The following is a 19,899-nucleotide window of genomic DNA, read 5'->3' as shown; positions in this document are numbered from 1 at the left end:
CAGTAGACTGAATTAGGTGTTTCCCTGCAACTGGCTTCTCCTGTAGACGCTGTTACACTGGGGAAACGTTACAGCTAGCCTGCCTTTAAAACAGAACAGATCTCAATTGCAGGTTTATAACTACCCCTCTAGTCCAAATTTATAGGGATCCAAATTTTTGTAGTGGCAGGAAGGGACCTCAACAGAAGCAGTTTTCCACTGATAACACAGCAAGCCACTGCTCTCAACAGAAGCAGCCTTGCAAACTGTGGAAGCCTGATGAGACACAAGTTTTCTCCTACGGGCAGATTTGTGACATCTGATTACAGCTACTAGGGACTGAGGAGCAAAGAATGCCCATTACACCCAGGCTCAAAGCTACACCATTCTGGGCCAGCTTTGTACTATGGTGGGGATCACTCAGAAAGGTTAAGGTACAGTAAGCGCAAAGCTCTGCCAAACACAGATCCCAGCAACTGAAGCACTTGAAAGATCAATTGGTACTAGAACTGACACTACACTGCACAGGAAAAGGCAACTGTGCCAAGGCTGAATATGGACCAGAAAATTTTCTTCTTCATGTATATTTTCAAACGCTCAGATCCTACAGATCAGAGTAACTTCTTATCACCAAAAAAAGACCAAATTCTGCTCATTGCCTTCAGCGGAGCCCTGCCCCTGAGCACCTGTACAAGAGCAAAGTCAGAAAATTTGAATAAAACTGGTACATCACAGGAAGTTTCTACTGTATTTTTTATGGGGACAAATTCTGTCACTGCCACAACAGTCTCTTTCCCCTGTGAAGGTACCCTGTGAAGGTTCAGGCCCCAACACCGGTTTGCTGTTACTGTATTTCAGCAGAACACACCCAGTGGTTACTCCTTGTCTTAAGGAAGATGAGCCCTTCCTCCCAGACAAGTTCCCTTAATGCTAGCCACCAAACAGTTTTCTTCTAAAAGGTTTCTTGCAGTGATGTCTTACTAATGCCAGAATCACTGAAAAGACCCGTTTGGAAGTTTCTCTTAATGACTTGGTTTCTACTGTGATGCACATGATAGGGCCACTTGTTTCAGCTACTGGTAGACGCAGTGTATCCTTTAGCAGAAACCACCTCTTACCGATTACTCACTCTCACACATCAGACAGTTTTTCACAGAAACAGATTGAATGAATGTCTGGCTCTGTCTGAGACAGCAGTTTCTTTCACAGTTATTTAAAAAGAGTTACTAAACTTTGTTACAAACTTCAAACATGAAATACTACACTAACAACACCTTAAAAATAATACATTATACTATTTCTAAAGTTCAAATTCCTAATTTTCCTCAAGGCACCCTTACTTCCTGTGGTCTCTGAAAATCTTCAAGGACTGCTCTGAAAGCCAAGGTCTTACAAAAAAATGACTGAGCTACAACTGCATGTGATTTTTTTTTTAAGGCAATGCTTTACGCAGAAGCGGTTGGTTGGTTGACTTATGACATGCCCTTTCTTTCAGATAACTTCCTTCAACTGTTATTTGCATTGTGTTAGTTTAAAGAGACCTGGATCCAAAAAGGGCCCCACTGGTGCCATACAGTGAGTACAAACGCAAGAAAAACAGGACTCTTCCAAAAATACTTACTGCACAAAAGCCAGCAGGACAACACCCAACTAAAAATCACCAACCACAATAGGCTGCACAGAGTAGGCCTCATCTCTCCTCTGGATTTCACGTGTTTACGTCCCTCTGCCTGAACTTCTGCTCCACAAGGAGCAGAGCTGCTGCTGCTGTTAGCAGACAAATGTGGTGATTGGTTTCTGGCCAGAAGCCACATGCTTCAGAAGAAAAGTCTGACCAAGGGCAGAAACAGTAGCTGTCCCTTTTACACATCTACAAACTGAGAACACACCTTACTTTCCTCCTTCATTGTATCATGGAAAAAAAATAACTTTCAAAGCACTGAAGTGAATAAAGTCCAATTTCCTGCCTCTCCCAATAGATTGATATCGATATCCAAGATGTAACTTGAACTTGCACCATTTATTTTTTTCCTCCCTTAGTAGTGGGAGTCCAGATCACCTGTCTTCACAAAGCTTGCAAGAATGTTGTATCTCATAAATTCCCATTGGTCTCACAAGTCTGTTTCTCTGCCTGGCTAAACCAAAACCAAGCTAAAGCAACACATTTCCCTCACCTCTAAAGAACATAAAAAGAAGTTTCCCTGTCTTCTAGTAACAGCATGCTACAGGGCAACTTTAAGTCTAGGATCTCAAAATTACTGTTGAGAAAAGATGGTTAGAGCAAAGCCCGTAGTGTTACACATGGTGAGCTTCACATAGTTTTGACATCCAGTTCTATGCTTCCCCTACATGGAAAACCAGTTTGTTTGCACAAGATAAACTCAATACTGGCTTAGGACCTGGAGTAAGACAGCAAGACCATTTGCTAGCCTAGAGGTAAGTTCCTCAGGGACAAGGCAGCTGGGCAGAAGCCAGCTGAATTTCCAACCAGGCAGCTGCTTGTCTCTCAGGCTCCAACATGGGATTGGTGCATTTTTCTGATGCTTCAGAGAGGAGCAGCATGTTTTACAAGACTACAAAGAAAAAGGCATTTGGGAGGGGCACAGTCAAAGAAAGCGGTATGCATGTGCTTATGAACTCCATAGCCAGAGAACAAGAAAGCAGGAGATGCTGCCGCCTTCTCCCATTCTCCTGTGCCCGCTTTCTCTCTTCAGCCTTGTGAGCTTCAACATGTGACTGTACCAGGAAGATCTGTGACTAGCCTAGCTAGTAGTCTTATTTCTGATGTCAGAAGAGTCACATACATCGACACAGCTTTTCCCCTTTTCAAAAAACTGATGATATACAGGACAGGGCGTTTGCTAATCCCCTGCAAGGTGGAAGGAAGGCAGCAGACAGAGCAAAGGTAAGCCCTCCTCCCACAAGCACAGCTGGCTCTGGAAGACAGTACCTGTGTTCCCACCACAGCAGAGACTCCTGGCCCTTTGGCTACACATGCACTTCAGTCCTAACTTCAATCAGACCATAACAAAGAAGCATCCCCTGTCCCCTGTTTTCCAAACAACAATTTTGAACATTGACACTGGTTTTAAGATGCACGGGACTGTTATTCGGTGTCTGTGAGCACTTTAAAACTGAGAAATCCTATAAGCAAGGGCAAAGTTCTGTTACATAGAGGCATGTTTACTCTCTATCTCTTTGCTTCATGCACCTGAGGTCAAGAGGTTTTCTGAAAACATGAAACATGTCAGGTGCACAAAGTGAGGAGGGGACACCATGATTTACAAAAAGCATTACATCAGACAACTTACCAGCCAGAGTACCCCAGCAAGCCACACTGTCCACAAACATCCACTTCAAAGGCATCACTTGAAATCATCAGTCTCTCCAATAAAAGCATGCTGGCTCCATAACCGATCAAACAATCCCGTTCCATCTCTCCAAGACGTAAACCACCATCACGGGATCGACCTTCAGTGGGTTGCCTTTGAAAGAAATATTTGGAAAAAATGTAGTAATTATTCCAGACCATACATTCTACAACTCTAGGAATGCCTGTCTCCAAACTGTGGGAATAGTACAGACTCAATGGACAACAGCTTTCTACAAACCAGAGCTGCTGATCTTGCAAATGTGTTATTCAAGTTGAAGCAATTCATCTTTGCTCCTGCACTACGCAATATGATGTAGTTCTGTGTCTGCAGTGTCAGGCCACAATTCTTTACCTTACAAAATGTAGCTGAGTAAGTGAAAACAAAAAGAGACTGAACAGTATCCAAGACAATCTGGACACAGATTTGGTACTTTTTTTTGATAAGACATTCATTACAGTTTGTAGCTAATTAAATGAAATGATACTGAGCAGCTAATGAATGAATCATCAAGCTAATGTTTCGGCCGAACTACAGTTAAGACTAAATTCTTAAAACTATTTTTGACCTGGGAGACAACACCAAAACAAAGCAGCAAACAAGCAGTACACGTATTACTAACTCATTATTGAAATCATGCTTTTTTTTTAAAGTAACATTTATCTAGGGTTTTTTTTTTCACATCTAAGGGTTAATAGACTAATTTTCATATTGTATATGTTCCCATTTTTCTAGTTCCTCAACACAAATCAAATTCTAATTTTTTTTCCTGGAAAGACTTCCTGTCCTCATGGTGCTAAAGGAAAGTTTTAACTAAGCAATGTAAGTATACACTGAAGATTCTGAGGTAAAAATGCAAGGTATTATTTAACATTATGACTGTTTAAGCCAATGTTTTTTTGTTGGACACAGTCAAAACTTTTACCCTCTGGTTTGTCAAACTTGCAATTTCGTACAGTACCAGTTCTACTCTCATATACTGGCACAATGCTGTAGTCCTTAGGTTGCAAATATTAGAGTGAACTATAAAGGATTAATATAATTCATGCATTTTATTTCCATCTTAGTATATTCCCTGAAAAGTGACAGCAATGAGAAGGAATTAAAAAAATGTTACTGGCAACCATAAGAGGCTTCACTGCTCGGTGAAACCCCATGTTCGTGTACTGTTTCTGAGACCTGTAGCAGTGTAATCCACCTAGAATATCCAATGACAGATCTGGCCCATAACGTTTGGTGTATATTTTGTTTATATTATTTCAAACAATCAGATTTGTTAAGTATACTAAATATATTAAAAATAGGTTTTGCCAATTTATTGCAACTCAGAGAATAGGATTTATAAAAGCCTTTGTAACAAGTGTAAAAAACCACACTTAATTATCAGACCAGAATACTTTCTAAAGATGCAAGTTGTATTTGTTTTTAGGGGGAAGTAGTTTCCCTTACTCAGACCACACTGGAACATTAAAACTAATCTGCTTGTAATTCAAATCGTCCTTTTCATTCACATAACCTTCTATTTTTCCCACTGTTGGGAGAATGGATAGAAGTTGTTTACATCCTGATTAAACTCCCTAGGGCCCCCTCCCCAGAGGATGGCACCATCACTGTTCAGATGCTGTTTTAAAGGACTAACCCTGCAGTGAATGCAGTTTCTCTTCTGAAGTCCTGAGAGGCAGATTTTAAAAGCAGTTGGGGCCTCCAAAGATACAGGCATTTGCTGCACTGCTACAAGTGCCTGAGTTCCTTTCACCAACTGACTTCTATAATATTCGTTAATGCACAAGCCTACTTTCAAAAGTTTCACCAAGTGCTGTTCCACAGAATAAAATGACAAAATAGCTTTATAAATCTGAGCAACAATAAGGCCTCAATCCAACTAAGGGAGGATAAAACTTCTGGAAAAATGATGGGTTCTTAACTCCAGCCCTTTAAGAGTTGATATGCCATGGGTCTTCCAACAGATACAGGATGAAGATTTCAAAGGCAGCTGAAATACCATTTAAAAAAACCCACATAAAGCCCCCTAAAACAAAATAAAAACCCCAATTTGAGTCTTAAGCTTTTAAGTGTTTCACTCCCACTGTCAAAATTACCTCATTAAGAAAACCAAAACAAAATCCTCCCTCCCTAGAAAGTAATTTTTTAAAGTACCAAATATTTCAATATTGAGATCAGGCCTTTGAAAAGGGTCTATCTTATGCTCCCTAAGTCTTATCAGTTTTCTGGTGGCTCACATGTTTGAAAATTCCTCACACCAAAGGTTGCTCAAAATGTTTAAACCAGTATTTATAAAGCATTTGTGCTTCCCCTTTTCCGCTATACACATGTACACTGCAGCTGTTGCCCTGGGCAACTACTTCCATTCTTTATTCTAAATATAACATTCCGAAAACAAAGCAGACCCTTGAAAATAAGATTGGGAATACCACTAAAAGGAGATATTTTTCATATTAAAAAAATAGTTTCTTAAAATTTTTAAATGCTAACTAAAACATAGTGATTCTTTAAATAAGATAATAAGGCCAAGTGGCCTTCATACTATCTAACAGCTGCATTTAGGAAAAAGCATAAAACAATTAACTTCAGTGTTTTTAAGCACATTAAGAATTTATTGGCACTAATTCTGCATTTTCTAGAAGAACAGTGGCTTCAGCTTTATGGCTCTGTTCCTCGTTTCATTGGCCAGTGGGGGCCTTGTAGGTCTCAGCAGATCTCCCTTGTGCCTGTTACGGAAAACCAGTGGCTAACTCTCAATTGAGTCGTCGGCTGAAACACTGATCTCCAAGAAGTGGAGTGTTACTTAGAAAAACAGTGCCTGAAGGAAGAGGATGTACCATGCTCCCACAGCCCTAGGGTGCTGAAAGGAGCCCTGACCAGTGTTATCACACTAGTCCCTTGCAGTACAATAGGAACTGGCATATCTGATAAGTTCAGATGACACACAGGTGGCAGCTCTGACAATGTCCATCAAAACAATTATGCATGTAGAAAGCTTATATTGATCTCTTGTAAGGAAAACTAAAAGCAGTTTATCTATTAAAAAGATTTAGCAGGGTGGGTATCTAGGCAACACCATGAACAGAACTATGTTTTAAATTAATTGTCAACTACTCATGGCAAAATAAATTAAATATTGCATTTCATTTAACAAATACCGATTCAGAGGGCGACATCTTGGTGGTTTTTGACTGTGCTGACAGAGTGCTGCTTTGCAATTCTACAAAGTCTTGTTTTAGTCAGAACAATACCTAGAATCAGTGACATTGAAGAAACTCAAGTCTTCTGCCTTATTCCAGATGGAAATACAGCTTTGCTCTGTCAGTTAAGGTACATTTAATATATAATAAAATGCATTTCAAGACAATGACGGCCAAAATGCATTTCAAGACAATAACAGCAAAATTCCATACTGAAAACTGTTGCAGGATGACTTTTAAAAGCAAAAATCAAGGCAACCTACTCTCCAGGAAGTGCAATGGATAAAACAATAGTGAGTATGAAAGCTGGCAAAGCTCTCTCAGCAGAGGTGATAGCAATAACAAATGTTTAATTAGTTGAGGAGAAAAAAGAAAATTCCTAAAAGACTAGTCAAGAAGCAGCATCAATTGAACATCCACTAGCTTTACTGAAAGTCAAATAAAGAGCCCTAGCTACATAGCATGATGCTACTGGCTGGAACAAAAAATTCAAAGAAAGGGTGGGGGAAATCACACCACCTACATCCTTACAGGTAAACATTACCTTGACTTGGGATTTGGGTGTCATTTAAATTCAGTATTTCTAAAGAGCTGAGAAGTTGGGGAGACAATACAAAAGCCTATCAAGGCATTTGGTAAGCTAGGAGCTCCAGTAAACCAACTGCATGCGCCATTAGCTAAGACAGAGAGCTTTTATTTTCATGTAAAGCATCAATACCATGATTAACACACTGAAGAACAGGAAGTGGGGCAGACAGCCCATTATTTGGGAATATCACTTATGTTCATACAGGCAAGCAGCTGTGGTAGGAAATAATGGTTGTGATACACTTGCTGCTCTTAATGTTGTTGGTGGAAAAGTTCAGCCAAGTATTAAAAAAAAACTTGTTATGATTTCTCTCCCAGTTCAACCACTGGCATTTACTTCCATGGCAAGTGTGAGACAACTTTGTCCTAGAAACAGCATGAGCTTGCAAAGCCAAAAGGCATAGGAAATATGCAATGAAAAGCAAGAGAGAAAGATACTTCCCTATAAGGTACAACAAAGACCGGCCCCTCATTTCTCTAATAGTACAACAGGCAGAAGCTGCCTCTATTAAGAGGACAGACTTGCTAACTTGGTGTGCGGTCAGGCAAGGCAAGAGAAGTAGATCAGTACATGATAAGAGGCATAAAAGTAAATTAAGAATTAAAGAATATGAATCATGCTTGCTATAGGGAAGAGTAAGGGCAGAAGAGACATGACTTTATGCTTGCATCTCAAAAGAGTATGAAAGGGACTGGTTAAAAAGAAGAGTACCACCATGCGGAAGGTGAGGTATAAACAGCGTACATGATAGTCTCCAGAAGACTGGCATTGGACATTTGGAACAATCTTTGCTAGAGTACTCAAGACTAGCCGGCAATTAAATTGCTGGCAAGAGTTAGAAAATAATCCTACTGTGATGTAGAGAGGTGAACTAAATGATCCACCCACTAGAAGCCTCCTTAAAGCAAAGCCTGTGCCACTAAACTGTTTCTCTTAAGTCAGGAACATCAGCGATTTAGAATATCAGTGCAAGCAGCCATAGAGCTTGGTTTTAAGGAGAAAAGGTAAGCAACATCAGCGAAAGCTGGATGCTTCAAATTCCCCAAAGGTGCAGATAATACAAGCCAACCTCCAGGGGCTTATATTACCTATTACTCAGAGTACATTTATCTGCCTGACTTCAAAATTTGACACCAGAAGACATCAACATGGTAATCAACCTTTTTGCTGGAGAGAAAACCAAGTTCAGACTTAGTGCAATGATCATGATTCCAAAGGAACTGAGGACATACCTTTAACTGGGCAAATAAAAATGCAGATTTACCATTGGCATGTCTGTAACTCTTGTGATTTATTACTGTGAAAATGCTATTCTCCTGCCTGGTACTGAATGATAACTGTGGACTGGCACATACAACCCTAAATTCAGTTTTAGAATTGAATGGAAGAGTCTGCAAGGCAAAGTGCAGTACACCAGGGATGCAGATTATTCTAATGTTTGTTTGCACCACGCTAAGGCCAATGCATTTGCTTTGCCTTGACAGGTGAAGACATGGGCTGTATCAATATTAACTTGCTGAATACCTAAGGATGTGGAAATATTAGAAGAAATGTATTCCTTCTACTCATACCTGATTTCATAAAAGTACAAAAGTTAAAGAAAAAATCCTCCTAAAATACCTATGATATGAGCAATCTGACAGGAAAGGGCCACAATGTGCACTGTGAATCAGCAGATGGTAGTTTTATCAACTGCTAACAGAAGTCTGAGAAGCAAACTCAGTTTTGGACCACACAGAGCACACCTGGACATTCAGAACAACCTCCTGACACAGCCTACTTTCAGTCTGTAACAGGGTATTAACTGGCAATAGCATTTTGTATCAAGTACCGAAAGGTAAACAAACTTTTGTTTTACACCCATCAGTCAGGTGGGCACACTTCTGAATGTACACAAGAATTTTGTGTTTAGCCTGTAACAATACCTGGTGAGCACTGCTCTTGGTCCTCGAGCTCTTGCATGCATTTTATCCAACACCATGTGCTTTAGTTTCTGGTAATACACAGGGCCAAAATAGATATATGCTTCCAAAGGTTCCCTGAAGGAATAAAAAAAAACAAACCAAAACAAATATTCACAGTTAGCACATAGTTACCTTAAGAGAGACAAGAGTTTCATGTAGAGAAAGAATTTTAAACAAATTCAGGAATCATGAGTCCTAGAAAAACGTGTGTGGGCTTTCAGGGCAATCAGTCTGAAAACCCCACAGGGAATCCTTCTGAACACAAGAGCAGTACAATTTCAGCACAACATACTGCCATATCCACCCAGTGAGGAACAAGCTCCTCAACTCTGGCCATACACTGCACAGACATGCTATATAGTTGCAGGTATGTGTTTCAGCTGTACCACGTTAAGCCCCTCCTCTGTCTGTGCTGGAGTGTTTCAACAGCATCACTAGCAACCAATAAATACTGTAAATGTGTCAGACCCTGAAGCGTGACTTAAGATATTTCTATTTACATTCCTTCACAAAGGTAAGCATATAGGTAAACAAATACAGGCAGCAGAAATGCTCAAAACATCATTTTTATAGCAGCACTTTAAGGAATTTGTGTTTGCATGGATAGCTTAGCACTGGCACACTATAAGCTTGAGTCTTCCCATCCACTAATTCTCCGTGCACACCCTTTTGAAGCACAACCTAAGATTCAGGTGAATGAAAGCCCTCCCTGAGCAGCTGTGCTGATGCAGCACTGCTCAGCAGCTGTATCTGTAGGACAAAAATCGCTGCCTTGGCTGGCACTGGAGGCTCAGACAAGCCGGATAAAAAGGCTCTTGAGAACCATGTTCAGGCACTTGGATCAGCTTGGGAACATCTGTAAGCAGTACGAAGGGTGTTACTTCAGTCTATGAGCTGCAGTAATGGCTAAAGATTTCTATGTTTAAAACACCCCCAATTGTAAGAGCATAAGCACCTAAAGATCAGAAAGCAACAGTTGAAAGCACTTAGTCATTTCCCAGTTACCACCTTCAGCACTAAGAATGACCATATTTAACACAAACTCAGCACAGTCACTGATTTATTTTTAGAAAATGTATGTGCAATGTAAAAGCATGCAGGAGACAACAGTATTGCACCTCCCATTCAGAGTCATTACTGACATGAGGCAGTGTTATTCCAAAAGCTGCCTATTGAAGAAAATAATTAAACTTAACCAGACATTTGGAATTTGCAAACTTCCACATTGTTATGAAATCTGCCTTCAGATTTTGTAATAAACAAATTAAGCATGTGAAATTTGCTTGGAAGAATATCAGTATCCTAAAGCAAAGTCTCTAAATAGGGTACCACAAAGTTGAAGTTTGGGGATGGGATTTTTAGAGCTAGATGATTTTATTCTCCCTAGGAAACAAGATTAGTCAGATTTGTTAAAAGTTACCATGACATATCAGTTAAAGTGTTTCAAAAACCAGATACTTATAGACAATTTATGCAATATGGACTGGTGAAGGAAAACAAAATAATCTCTCTGAAACAAAAAGAGAAACAGCATATGGAATAAGTTGGTAAGATAAAGCGATTAAAATAAAGAAGTATTTTTAAAAAAACTTTAAAAAGAGACCTTAACTTGTTCCTTGAGAAGAAGGGGACCGGGAGGATAATAAAAATAGCAGGAAGGTAGGATTAAGATACGTTTTGGAAGGCAGGCATGTGAAGCCATATGGCCTTTTCCTGTTCCTAAACTATCTTACGTTCTTTGAACTCTGTGTCTCAGAAGCCAGTCCGATCAACACAGCAGGAAGTTTGCAGATTAGAGTATTATGCCAGACTGAATAATTGTGTAATTGAAAGAAGAAGAAGGAAAAAAAAAAAAAAAAGAGCACACATAAAATATTCCCAAGGAACAGACACCTGCCTCAAAATCTGTATTTTACAGTACCATTAAAGTCAATGTGAAAATGTTTATCTGATTCTAAGCATACATAAGATTTGCTGCCAAAAGAAACTTGAAATGTCTTAAAATCTCTCAGAAAGAAAACCTTGATTTTACCTGTTTTGTCATGTAGTACGCATGAAATTTCCCAACTTCTACTGCAAGGGCCATTCATGTTACAGCCACACAAATACTAATAATTCTTAAAGTGTGGAACCACAAAATACTTCTAAGAAAAAAAAAATAATAATAAAAAAAAGTGCACCACTCTTCAGCCCCTTCCCTGCATCTCACAGAGCAGTTTGGAAATAACAAAGTTTTTGAGCTCTGAGACATGAGAAGACTTTTCAGTTGTGTCTCAACAGGATTTCACCGCTCTTCTGAAACATCTAAATCTATACAGCAGATTCTTACCCCGTGATACCAGACGTTACATAGTCTTTCCCTAGGTAGTTATAACCATGTCGAATAAGATCTTCGCACACATCCTTAACTTTACTGCCTCCAAAAGCTGTTCCATAGTGAAATCTGCCATCGAGGACCCCAGCCTTTCCAGCCAGGAGTTCAATTAACTTTCCTACCTGTGCAAAGAAAAGCAGAGTTAACAGCCTGCTTGCTAATGTGGGCCACTGTATTGGTCACAGCATAAGGTAGCCAGGCAAAGTGTCCGGGACAGCAGCCTGGGTTATTGCATGCAATGGGAGGAGTGGAAGAAGCCCAAGAACAGCAAGTACTCCCTGTAACAAGGGGGAAAACTGGACTGATCACAGGGTCTGGGAAAACCTTTAAGGTCCAGAGTCAGGCAGCTCCATTTTTTTCCAGCTGTCTGGAAAATGAGCACAATCCGGTGTGGCCTTCTGCTCTAGGAAACAGCCTCAGAGACTGACACTCTACAGTGCAGTGGGGGACCAGAAAGGGAGAAGTTAAGAAAGAAAAAAGATCAGAAGCTACACCAAGCAATCAGTGGAGGTCCCATATCAAGGCCAGGCTGTGAGATATTTAGCATGACCCTGCAGCACAGGTGCAAGACTTGCATCAATTCCAAGGAGGCGTGTGTACTGTAACAAGCTATATAGGTCTAGAACAATCACTGAAACTCCTCTCCAACTTCTGCCCAACAGTCTGGCCCAGCCGGTTTAGTGGGCATAGCCAATAGGGAAGGAAGAGGGAGAGCAAGACATTTTCAAACAGAAAGAGTGCAAATGAAGTATTCAGTTGCTTTGCTATTAGCTTATACAGAAGATCTGCATCTCTATTCCTTTTACAGTAGGATGTTTCAAAACATGCAAAACAGAGGGCTGAATACTCATAGAACAGCAAGTGCATAGCATGATGACTGGAGAATATCCTCAGTGAAACCATGTTTCAAACTTTTTTTTTTCTTTTGGCTAATCTACTTCACTTTCCCTATTGGGGGACACTGTCTCTTTAATTGTAACATAACCACTAACCGTCATACGTGAGGGGAAGCCATGAGGGTTCATTATGATATCTGGACAGATTCCTGTATCACAAAATGGCATGTCTTCCTGGGGAACAATCAGTCCACACACCCCTGCAGAAGAGAAAACATTTCAATTCACAAACAGCAAACCACCAGCAGGGCTGATGCTCATCACCAGATTTTCTTCAGTGTTTTCCTCCTCCTCTCTTTCTCATGGATCACTTTTTACCCAGATTCATTACCATGACCAGTGCTCACAACCTGCAGGCTAGAAGAGAGCCCTTGTGACAGGACTGGCAAAATTAGCATACCCTTACATAATGCTCCCTGTGATTTGTGAGTTAGCAAATTAGGGAAGAAAGCTTTAGATACCATTTTCAGAGGCAACCAGAAACTTCTGACCAGTCAGACTGGAACATCTCAAGGCAGACTTAGTTTTTAAAGCTGATGCTATAATTTTCTGGGAAAAAAATGAAGAAATTGGGCCTCTTACAGTATGTCTTTGAACATACAAAATTATTATTGATTCAAACTTTGTTTATCATATGTATCTTCGTTAAATATTGTGAATAAAACCAAATCAAGTCAGGACTTTGACAGGGACTGAGAAGAGGTAAGTAGGGGAAAATAAAATAAATAAAAAAACAAGCCCAAAGATTTTTTCAGGTAGTATTCATTTGCTGAGCAAAGACTGCTTTTGATGAATTGTGAAGTACAATTCACTCCCCAGAATGCTTATATTTTGTTAGTCCATGAACACAAACTGTACCTTTAAAAGTTTTGGAAGCTTTTTTCAGTCACCATCAGTATTAAAGAGAAACATGAAAACTCATTTAAAATAGCTTATCATACATCCCAACATTTTCCTTCCAACTCTTACAATTGTTTCTACAGTGCATTCTGCAGATCAAAATACTGCAGCTATAAATGACCAAGAGATCTAACATTCAAATTCAGGTGCTAAAATGCAGCTGCTTAAGCCCATACTCCTTTGAACCAAAGCCACTGTTTCAGTTGGACAATTTCTTCCAGAAGCCCTTAGAGCTGAAAAAGTCTGCAAGCTATTTGAGATCAGCCTGCTGCAACTGCCAGACCATGTTTCAGGAACAGTCCTGGAGTGGAGGGGGCTCCTGGAAGACTGAGGGTGCTGGTTACATCCCTAAAAAGGCATCTCCCGACCAGCCAGTTCACAGGGGGATATTGGCGTCTGCTCAGGAGGGAGCTCCTCTTCCACTGTCCAAGCAAGACAGGGATAGGTGTATGGAATAGTAGTCAACAGAATGAGAATGGGGGAAGGGAGGAGGGAAAAAAAAAAAAAAAGAAAGAAAGAAAAAAAAAAAAAGATTGGAGCATCTGGGGCAAGCGGGGTGGTGGTGTATTTACTCTTTAAACCTATTGAAACTAATTTTTATTGTTCTATTATGATAAATCAATAACATTCTTCTACCTCTCACTGCCAAGCAGTAATCATTTGCTGAAAACGAAAAAACTCCAACCCACTATCTCTTGTGTGCACAGCTTTTTTATCCTAAAGTTGTATAGATAGATACTTTATTATATACGTATTACGGCACATACATTTTGCCTTATTCACATTTACTTCTAAGAAAGCATTAGGATGCATCTGGACTTCATGGCACCTGTAAGCCAAAAATTAAATCTTAGCTAACTTAAAATTACTTTAGGCTCTGAAAACCTTTTATATGCCAAGCTGGTTCCCATAGCAGACAGCCACTGTGTTGTTTGTTTTGTGTGAAAGTGAATGATAAAAGATCCATGAAATCGACACAGAAAGGCAGAACAGCAGAAAGAACTGAGGGCTCTCCATCATAGCGGCTTCTACCCTCCGCTGACTTGTGTAACAATGGGACCTACACACCCAACTGCAGATCTAACACAGCTGTGCATTTCATTAGATGAAGAGCACTAGTGACACAAGTAAATAATTAACTTATTCTGGTCCGCTGACTGTGGTTATGAGACCAGTCATAGCTGACAGATTTTAATACAAGTTAACACAAAGACAGCATAATGAGTTTGGAAGTTAAAAACAAAATATTTAGACAGAATCCAGCAACGTGAAGCTCACTAGGCCATTTATAAAGTTTCTATTTTACAGAGGGGGAAAAGAAAAAAGAAAAAGCTATAAAACCTCAATTTTAAGCTTCTGGATTGTAAGAAGCTGCTGCATTTTTAACAGATCTATAGCATGTCGTGTATATTTAGAGAACAGGACAGAGAAGCTTCTTCCTCCCTTATTTTTAATAAAGTTCATTCTTTCTCATAAAATACTGTTTAAAAAGCTGAAAGACACATTTCCCATATACAATGCTAATTCTAAAAGCAAGTAACTGCGATTCTTTTCAAAATGTAAACCTGATTTTATTCTGCAGTCACTTGCCTTCAGAAGTTCTTTAAAAGACTTAACACTGACAGGTCTGCACTGTGAGCTCCTGAATTTGCTACTCTTTCTCATCCCTGGTTGCTGAGCCAGAGTTTGCAGCAGGGCTGCAAAAGCCTAGCAGTTCTGCATTGCCGAGCGGCTGCGAAAAAGTGATTAAGTGAATTAATCCATGTAAGTGGAATTATCACTTGCAACTGGGTAATAAAACAGTAAAGGAGAAAAGAAGAGGCTGGATTTAAGACAGCCTCAAGTTTCAAATGTTACTCTGTCCAAGCACGAACCGCATTTCACAACTGAGCTGCCCAGCTACTCCCCCTGCAATATTCATAAATAGGACACACTCAAACTAGTAAGTAACTTTGCTCTGTGGCTCTTACTACAGGTTATTAAGATTTCCTAATTGTTAATGATTTAGACATCACATGAAAATTGATCCTCAGCATTCATACAGGACATACAAAACAACATGGTTTCATTCACTTCCTCTCATAATCTTCATATGCTACATCTCAAATTTAGCAATACAGTTTCAGATTAAACGCTATATTGCAGTGGGCCTGAATCTGCTCTCACCAGTGCACTCTGCAGTTCTCATCTAGGACCAGAATCAAACATTAACAACCAGAAAAGGCTGTAGACAAAACAAAGTAAGTATAATTTTTTCATGTGGAGTAACAAGAAGGTTGTATATTTGAGCAAGAAAGCATCCATCAGCTTGCTACATCTCAATTCTTTTCAGTTGAAAAGCAAATTAAATTCTAGAAAAGAAACCAACTTTATATATCTATTTCATGTCACTTTAGAATTTTAAGATAACCCTCACACACACACATACAAAAAAAAAAAAAGATTAATAGGCATGGCAGTTTACTGGAAGGTTAACAGTTTGAATTAGAATAAACTTAAATCAGAAATCCACAGTGGTTTAACATTCAAGTATAAAACAGCCATAGGCAGTGTTTTTCAATGCTATTGTATGCCAGCCAATAAATGACAGCCCTCTGACTATGCATGATGGCCCCCATCCTCACACACTATCTGCATCAACCCGGCCAGCATCTCAACACCCGTGTACCTCCACAAGGCCCTGCCACAGCACAAATATCCCCTCACCCTTGTACTTTTGTCCTTTAAGAATTTCTTTTTCGAATCAGGAGAAATTCAGTTTCCAGAACTGGTATCTTTTATGTGGTTGTTTTTACCGTTTGCTGACAAAACATGAACATACACAGACTTGTAAAACAGCAGTTCAGCAAAGGGGGAAGGGGGGCGGCAGGGAGGGGGCAGGGACAAAACACAACAGTATGGGAAAGTTTTTCACCGGCCTACGATAAGATGCTTTCTATACACACACATGCCAAATGAAAAAAAATCATCAAATAAGTCAAAACAACCTAATATAGAAAACTAATTACTACCAGCAGGAGGGACATTAGAGAGCAAAGGAGACTAAGTGAATAGAAGCAGCAGTAATACCAGTTTCTATCAGCAAGATAAAAAGCAGCGAATTACTAAATGTGCTTGTTTACTTATTCTAATGATATGGTGGTAAAAGAGCTAAGACTAACTTGAAAGGCATCTCTTTTAGATTTACCAGATCGGTCAGAATTTGGAAATACTCTTGAGAAATCAGACTATGTCACATAATTAAGAGAAGTTGTAGCTATAACACAGTGCTGTATATTATGGACAAGTGACAAATAGTTTTGCAAAAATCAGTAAAGCTAAACAAAAAATGTATGTCTGCTTCAAAACTCTCTAATTGCATACTGTGTTGACTAACTAAGCATAAAACAAATCCAGAAAAAAAAGTGCTGCATCACATAAGCTTTGTTCAATATTGAATCATTCACTGATCTATCATATCACTTGCTACATCCCATTTGACATAAGAGGTAAAGAACAGAATTAAAATTAACAGATAAATAATGCATAAGTAAACTTGATTAGTTTTCTTATTAAAAACATCACTCTAAATGAGAGGAGGTGCTAGAAGACAATACAGTTTGTACACTGCTTTCCCATGAGCTGCTGAATGGTCTGATGTGATAAATTTGCATAGTCTGAAGCACACAAAGAGCTGATTAATTGAAACCCTTACAATGCTTCTGGAAGCAGCTATTGTAAAACAATAACCATAGGAACTTTACAAAATACACATGGCTGAATGAGTCAAAAGCTTAATAAAATGTGTGTTCAGGATACACTATTTGGAAACAGAATTAGAGATTTTTATTCTGTGCCATAAAATGCTAAATCACCCTAATTTCAGAAGTTCAGTTGAGGATTTACTGAAAAGGTCAGAAGGTTACCTGTTTGCTGCTTGAGATAAAAAAAATGCTGTAATTTTCTTCTTAAAACAGCAAGCTAAGCAGCAGTTTTGTTAAAAATAAGTAGAAAAAATGGTAAGAGAAGTTTTAATGGCATTCTGACAACTTGTTTTCTCACATCCAACTTCTGAAGATAAAAATAAGGTAAGAAATTCCTACCTTTCCTGATGGCTAATAACTACTAATCATCCCACATTCCTGCAGTCGATAACAGCAAATTATTTTTAATGCCACTTCAACCCTTTAATTCCTATAAATCCACTGATGTGTTATTTGAGATAAAGTACTAAGTCTGACTTGTAACATGGGGGAAAATGACACAAGTAGCTATTTAAAACTAACATCTTACTTTACATGTTCTGCTTATACATGCTGTAAAAGTGCCCATTAAAAGCAGAAAGACAAGTTGTTCTCAACTATTAAGTCAGGCAAGCACAAGACAGATGCTCATACTAGTAAAAATTTTGAAAAGTAAGCAAGGTCAGACTTTGGTAGATAAGCGGTATTGTCATGAAGTTTATGTAGTTGACAATGCTGTGAATGGATTTTGTTTTGACACTAAAGAACATGGTTCATTTAGGAAAACAAAGACCATCTTTCATGAATTTAAACTCCCTTCCTTGTCTTTAGAGTTGTTTAAGTGCAGATACTTCAGAAAGGTTTAATCCTTTATCTTAGATCTTCAGCTATTAAAAAGCTTCTGTTTGCCAGTTCAAACAATCTCTTGCTTAAATACAGTTTTTCCACTCCTCAGGAATACTGTTCAGTATTGCTGCTTAGTTCTGTGATCTACAGGACCTTTGTTGGAGGTGTTAATCCTTTTTCACATGAGAGACTGAGAAATGTTCTTTCAGAGAAGTGTTATATTGCTTTTTTTCACATCAAAGGAGTCCAACTTTTTCCTCATTGTGACTTGTAGCAAAGCAAGAGGAAATCTGGAAATATAATAATTTAGATTGTATGGATCTCAGATGAAGCTTCTTTAGCTTAAAAATGCTTTAGCCTTCTGTGCTTTGAAATATGACTTTGCTTGAAGAATGCAAGATTACATAATAAAATAATTAACAAAAAAAGTTTCTTCATCCTTCTGGAAAATATACAATGCAATATAGTTAAAACAAAGTCCTACAGCTCAGGATAAATCTTCCCTGGTAGGTAGCTGTTTATTTGTGAGACAGTAGAAGGTTAAGGGCTTTACAGACTAAAGGGACAATCCCAGCCCCAAAGATCTTACTGCAACTTCCAGTTTGAAGATGAATATTGAAACAGAGCAAAATACTTGTATTTCAAAATACAACATGATGGCCTCATTTTGTGTTTTTTTTCTTTCCTTCTTCCCATATACTTCTTTGTTGACAGGTCTTGAAGGAAAGGCTAGCTTTTGCCGGCAGCTTGGAAGAAGTGTACTTAAAACACGGACTTGCATGAAAAGAGGGTGTGGTGGACAGGCCAGAAGCAGTGACCCTTGCCAATACTGTGTTGACATGTGAGAGGACACAAAGAAGGTAGCAAATACAGAGGCAGTGGCATAGATCTATATTATTTAAGAGGCCCGCAAAATCTACCTACAAATTTAATGAAAGGCTCTTCTCTAACAAAAGGCTAAAGCTGGTTTGTGAGATTTAATCTGTCGCATCCCAGACAATTTCCAATTCTCTTTCTCTGCTTCCTTCTGCCCCAGCAACAAAGTATAGCTTAGAAATACAAATCAATTTGGAATTGAGGAAAAAGTCCAGGAAAAAAAACCTTGAGAAATGTGGTTTCTGCAATCTCTTATTTAGCAAATATTTTATTACTTTGAAACCACTACTAAAATTCCATGAAATCAAATCTCATCTTCATGCATTCCTTCTAGAAAATAAAAATATTACACAGCAAAGACTGACAGTACAGAGAGAAATATGCTTTCTCTCCTCACTGAATCAAGGTACTTGTTAGTTTAAGCTCATCATAGATTTAAGTGGCCTGATGATGGGCTTAAAGCTAACACTCACAAATTAAACCTGAAGTGGTAATTGCTTGCATTCAGATGAAGATGAGACAACAAATTATGGGCTAATTAAAAATTCTCTCAACGGAAAATGTTAAACTGTTAGTATTATGATTTCTGTTTCACAGTTGTCTATATTCCTTTGTTATGACTGATCCTTCCCTGATCTGATGTCAGAGAAGGATGATACTAGTTAAACAGCTAGCAAAGGAGATTTTCCCTTTCCTTTTTATGCCTTTTTTTCAGTTCTACAATTGCCTGTAATCTAACATTAACGTCAGTATCTGGTTCTTCGCTGTATACCAAAGCTGCACAACAGTGAACTCCACTGTTCTTTTCAGGTTTGGTGGTTTGGCGGTGTGTTTTTTTTTTAATCTAACACATGTATCTTCTCCACTAAGCACCTTTCTCCTTTCTCCCATTTATTGTAACGTTTTTTTCCATAATGTACTAAAAGTCAGCAAACTGCCTGGTTTACTACCAGGAAGGCAACATAACCTAGTAGTATGTAACAATTTAGACTATGATTGCTCCCTTAGTCACAAGAGGTTACTACAGACTGATGTACTGGATGGCTAACAAGCACATGCCTGAAAACTCTGCTGTTGCAATGTTCCCACTCATATCTTCAAAACCAAGCTAAAAGGGCATTCACTATTCTGAATAATTGATGGGAGTTTGGTTTATTATTATGATAGGTCCAAAATCAC

At 38.9% G+C, this 19,899-nt stretch overlaps 1 protein-coding gene across 2 annotated transcripts in view; it reads right to left on the bottom strand.

Moving 5' to 3' along the window:
- The window catches only part of POLR3B (RNA polymerase III subunit B), an 81,997-nt gene that overhangs the window by 2,020 nt on the left and 60,078 nt on the right, over nucleotides 1-19,899 (bottom strand). The window contains exons 24-27 of one of the 2 annotated variants that reach the window (XM_055710667.1): nucleotides 12,473-12,576; nucleotides 11,436-11,602; nucleotides 9,068-9,181; nucleotides 3,291-3,464 (exon numbers count right to left, since the gene is read on the bottom strand). In XM_055710667.1, coding sequence (XP_055566642.1) covers nucleotides 3,291-3,464; nucleotides 9,068-9,181; nucleotides 11,436-11,602; nucleotides 12,473-12,576 — 559 coding nt within the window. Of the gene's footprint in view, nucleotides 1-3,290; nucleotides 3,465-9,067; nucleotides 9,182-11,435; nucleotides 11,603-12,472; nucleotides 12,577-19,899 lie in introns of those variants that run through there. The other variant, XM_055710668.1, reaches the window with a different exon arrangement.

The sequence above is a fragment of the Falco cherrug genome, chromosome 5 (genome assembly GCF_023634085.1).
Source record: "Falco cherrug isolate bFalChe1 chromosome 5, bFalChe1.pri, whole genome shotgun sequence".
Lineage (NCBI taxonomy): Eukaryota > Metazoa > Chordata > Aves > Falconiformes > Falconidae > Falco > Falco cherrug.
Note: the sequence above shows the minus strand (reverse complement) of the source record. Positions and strands in the feature narration are given on the sequence as shown.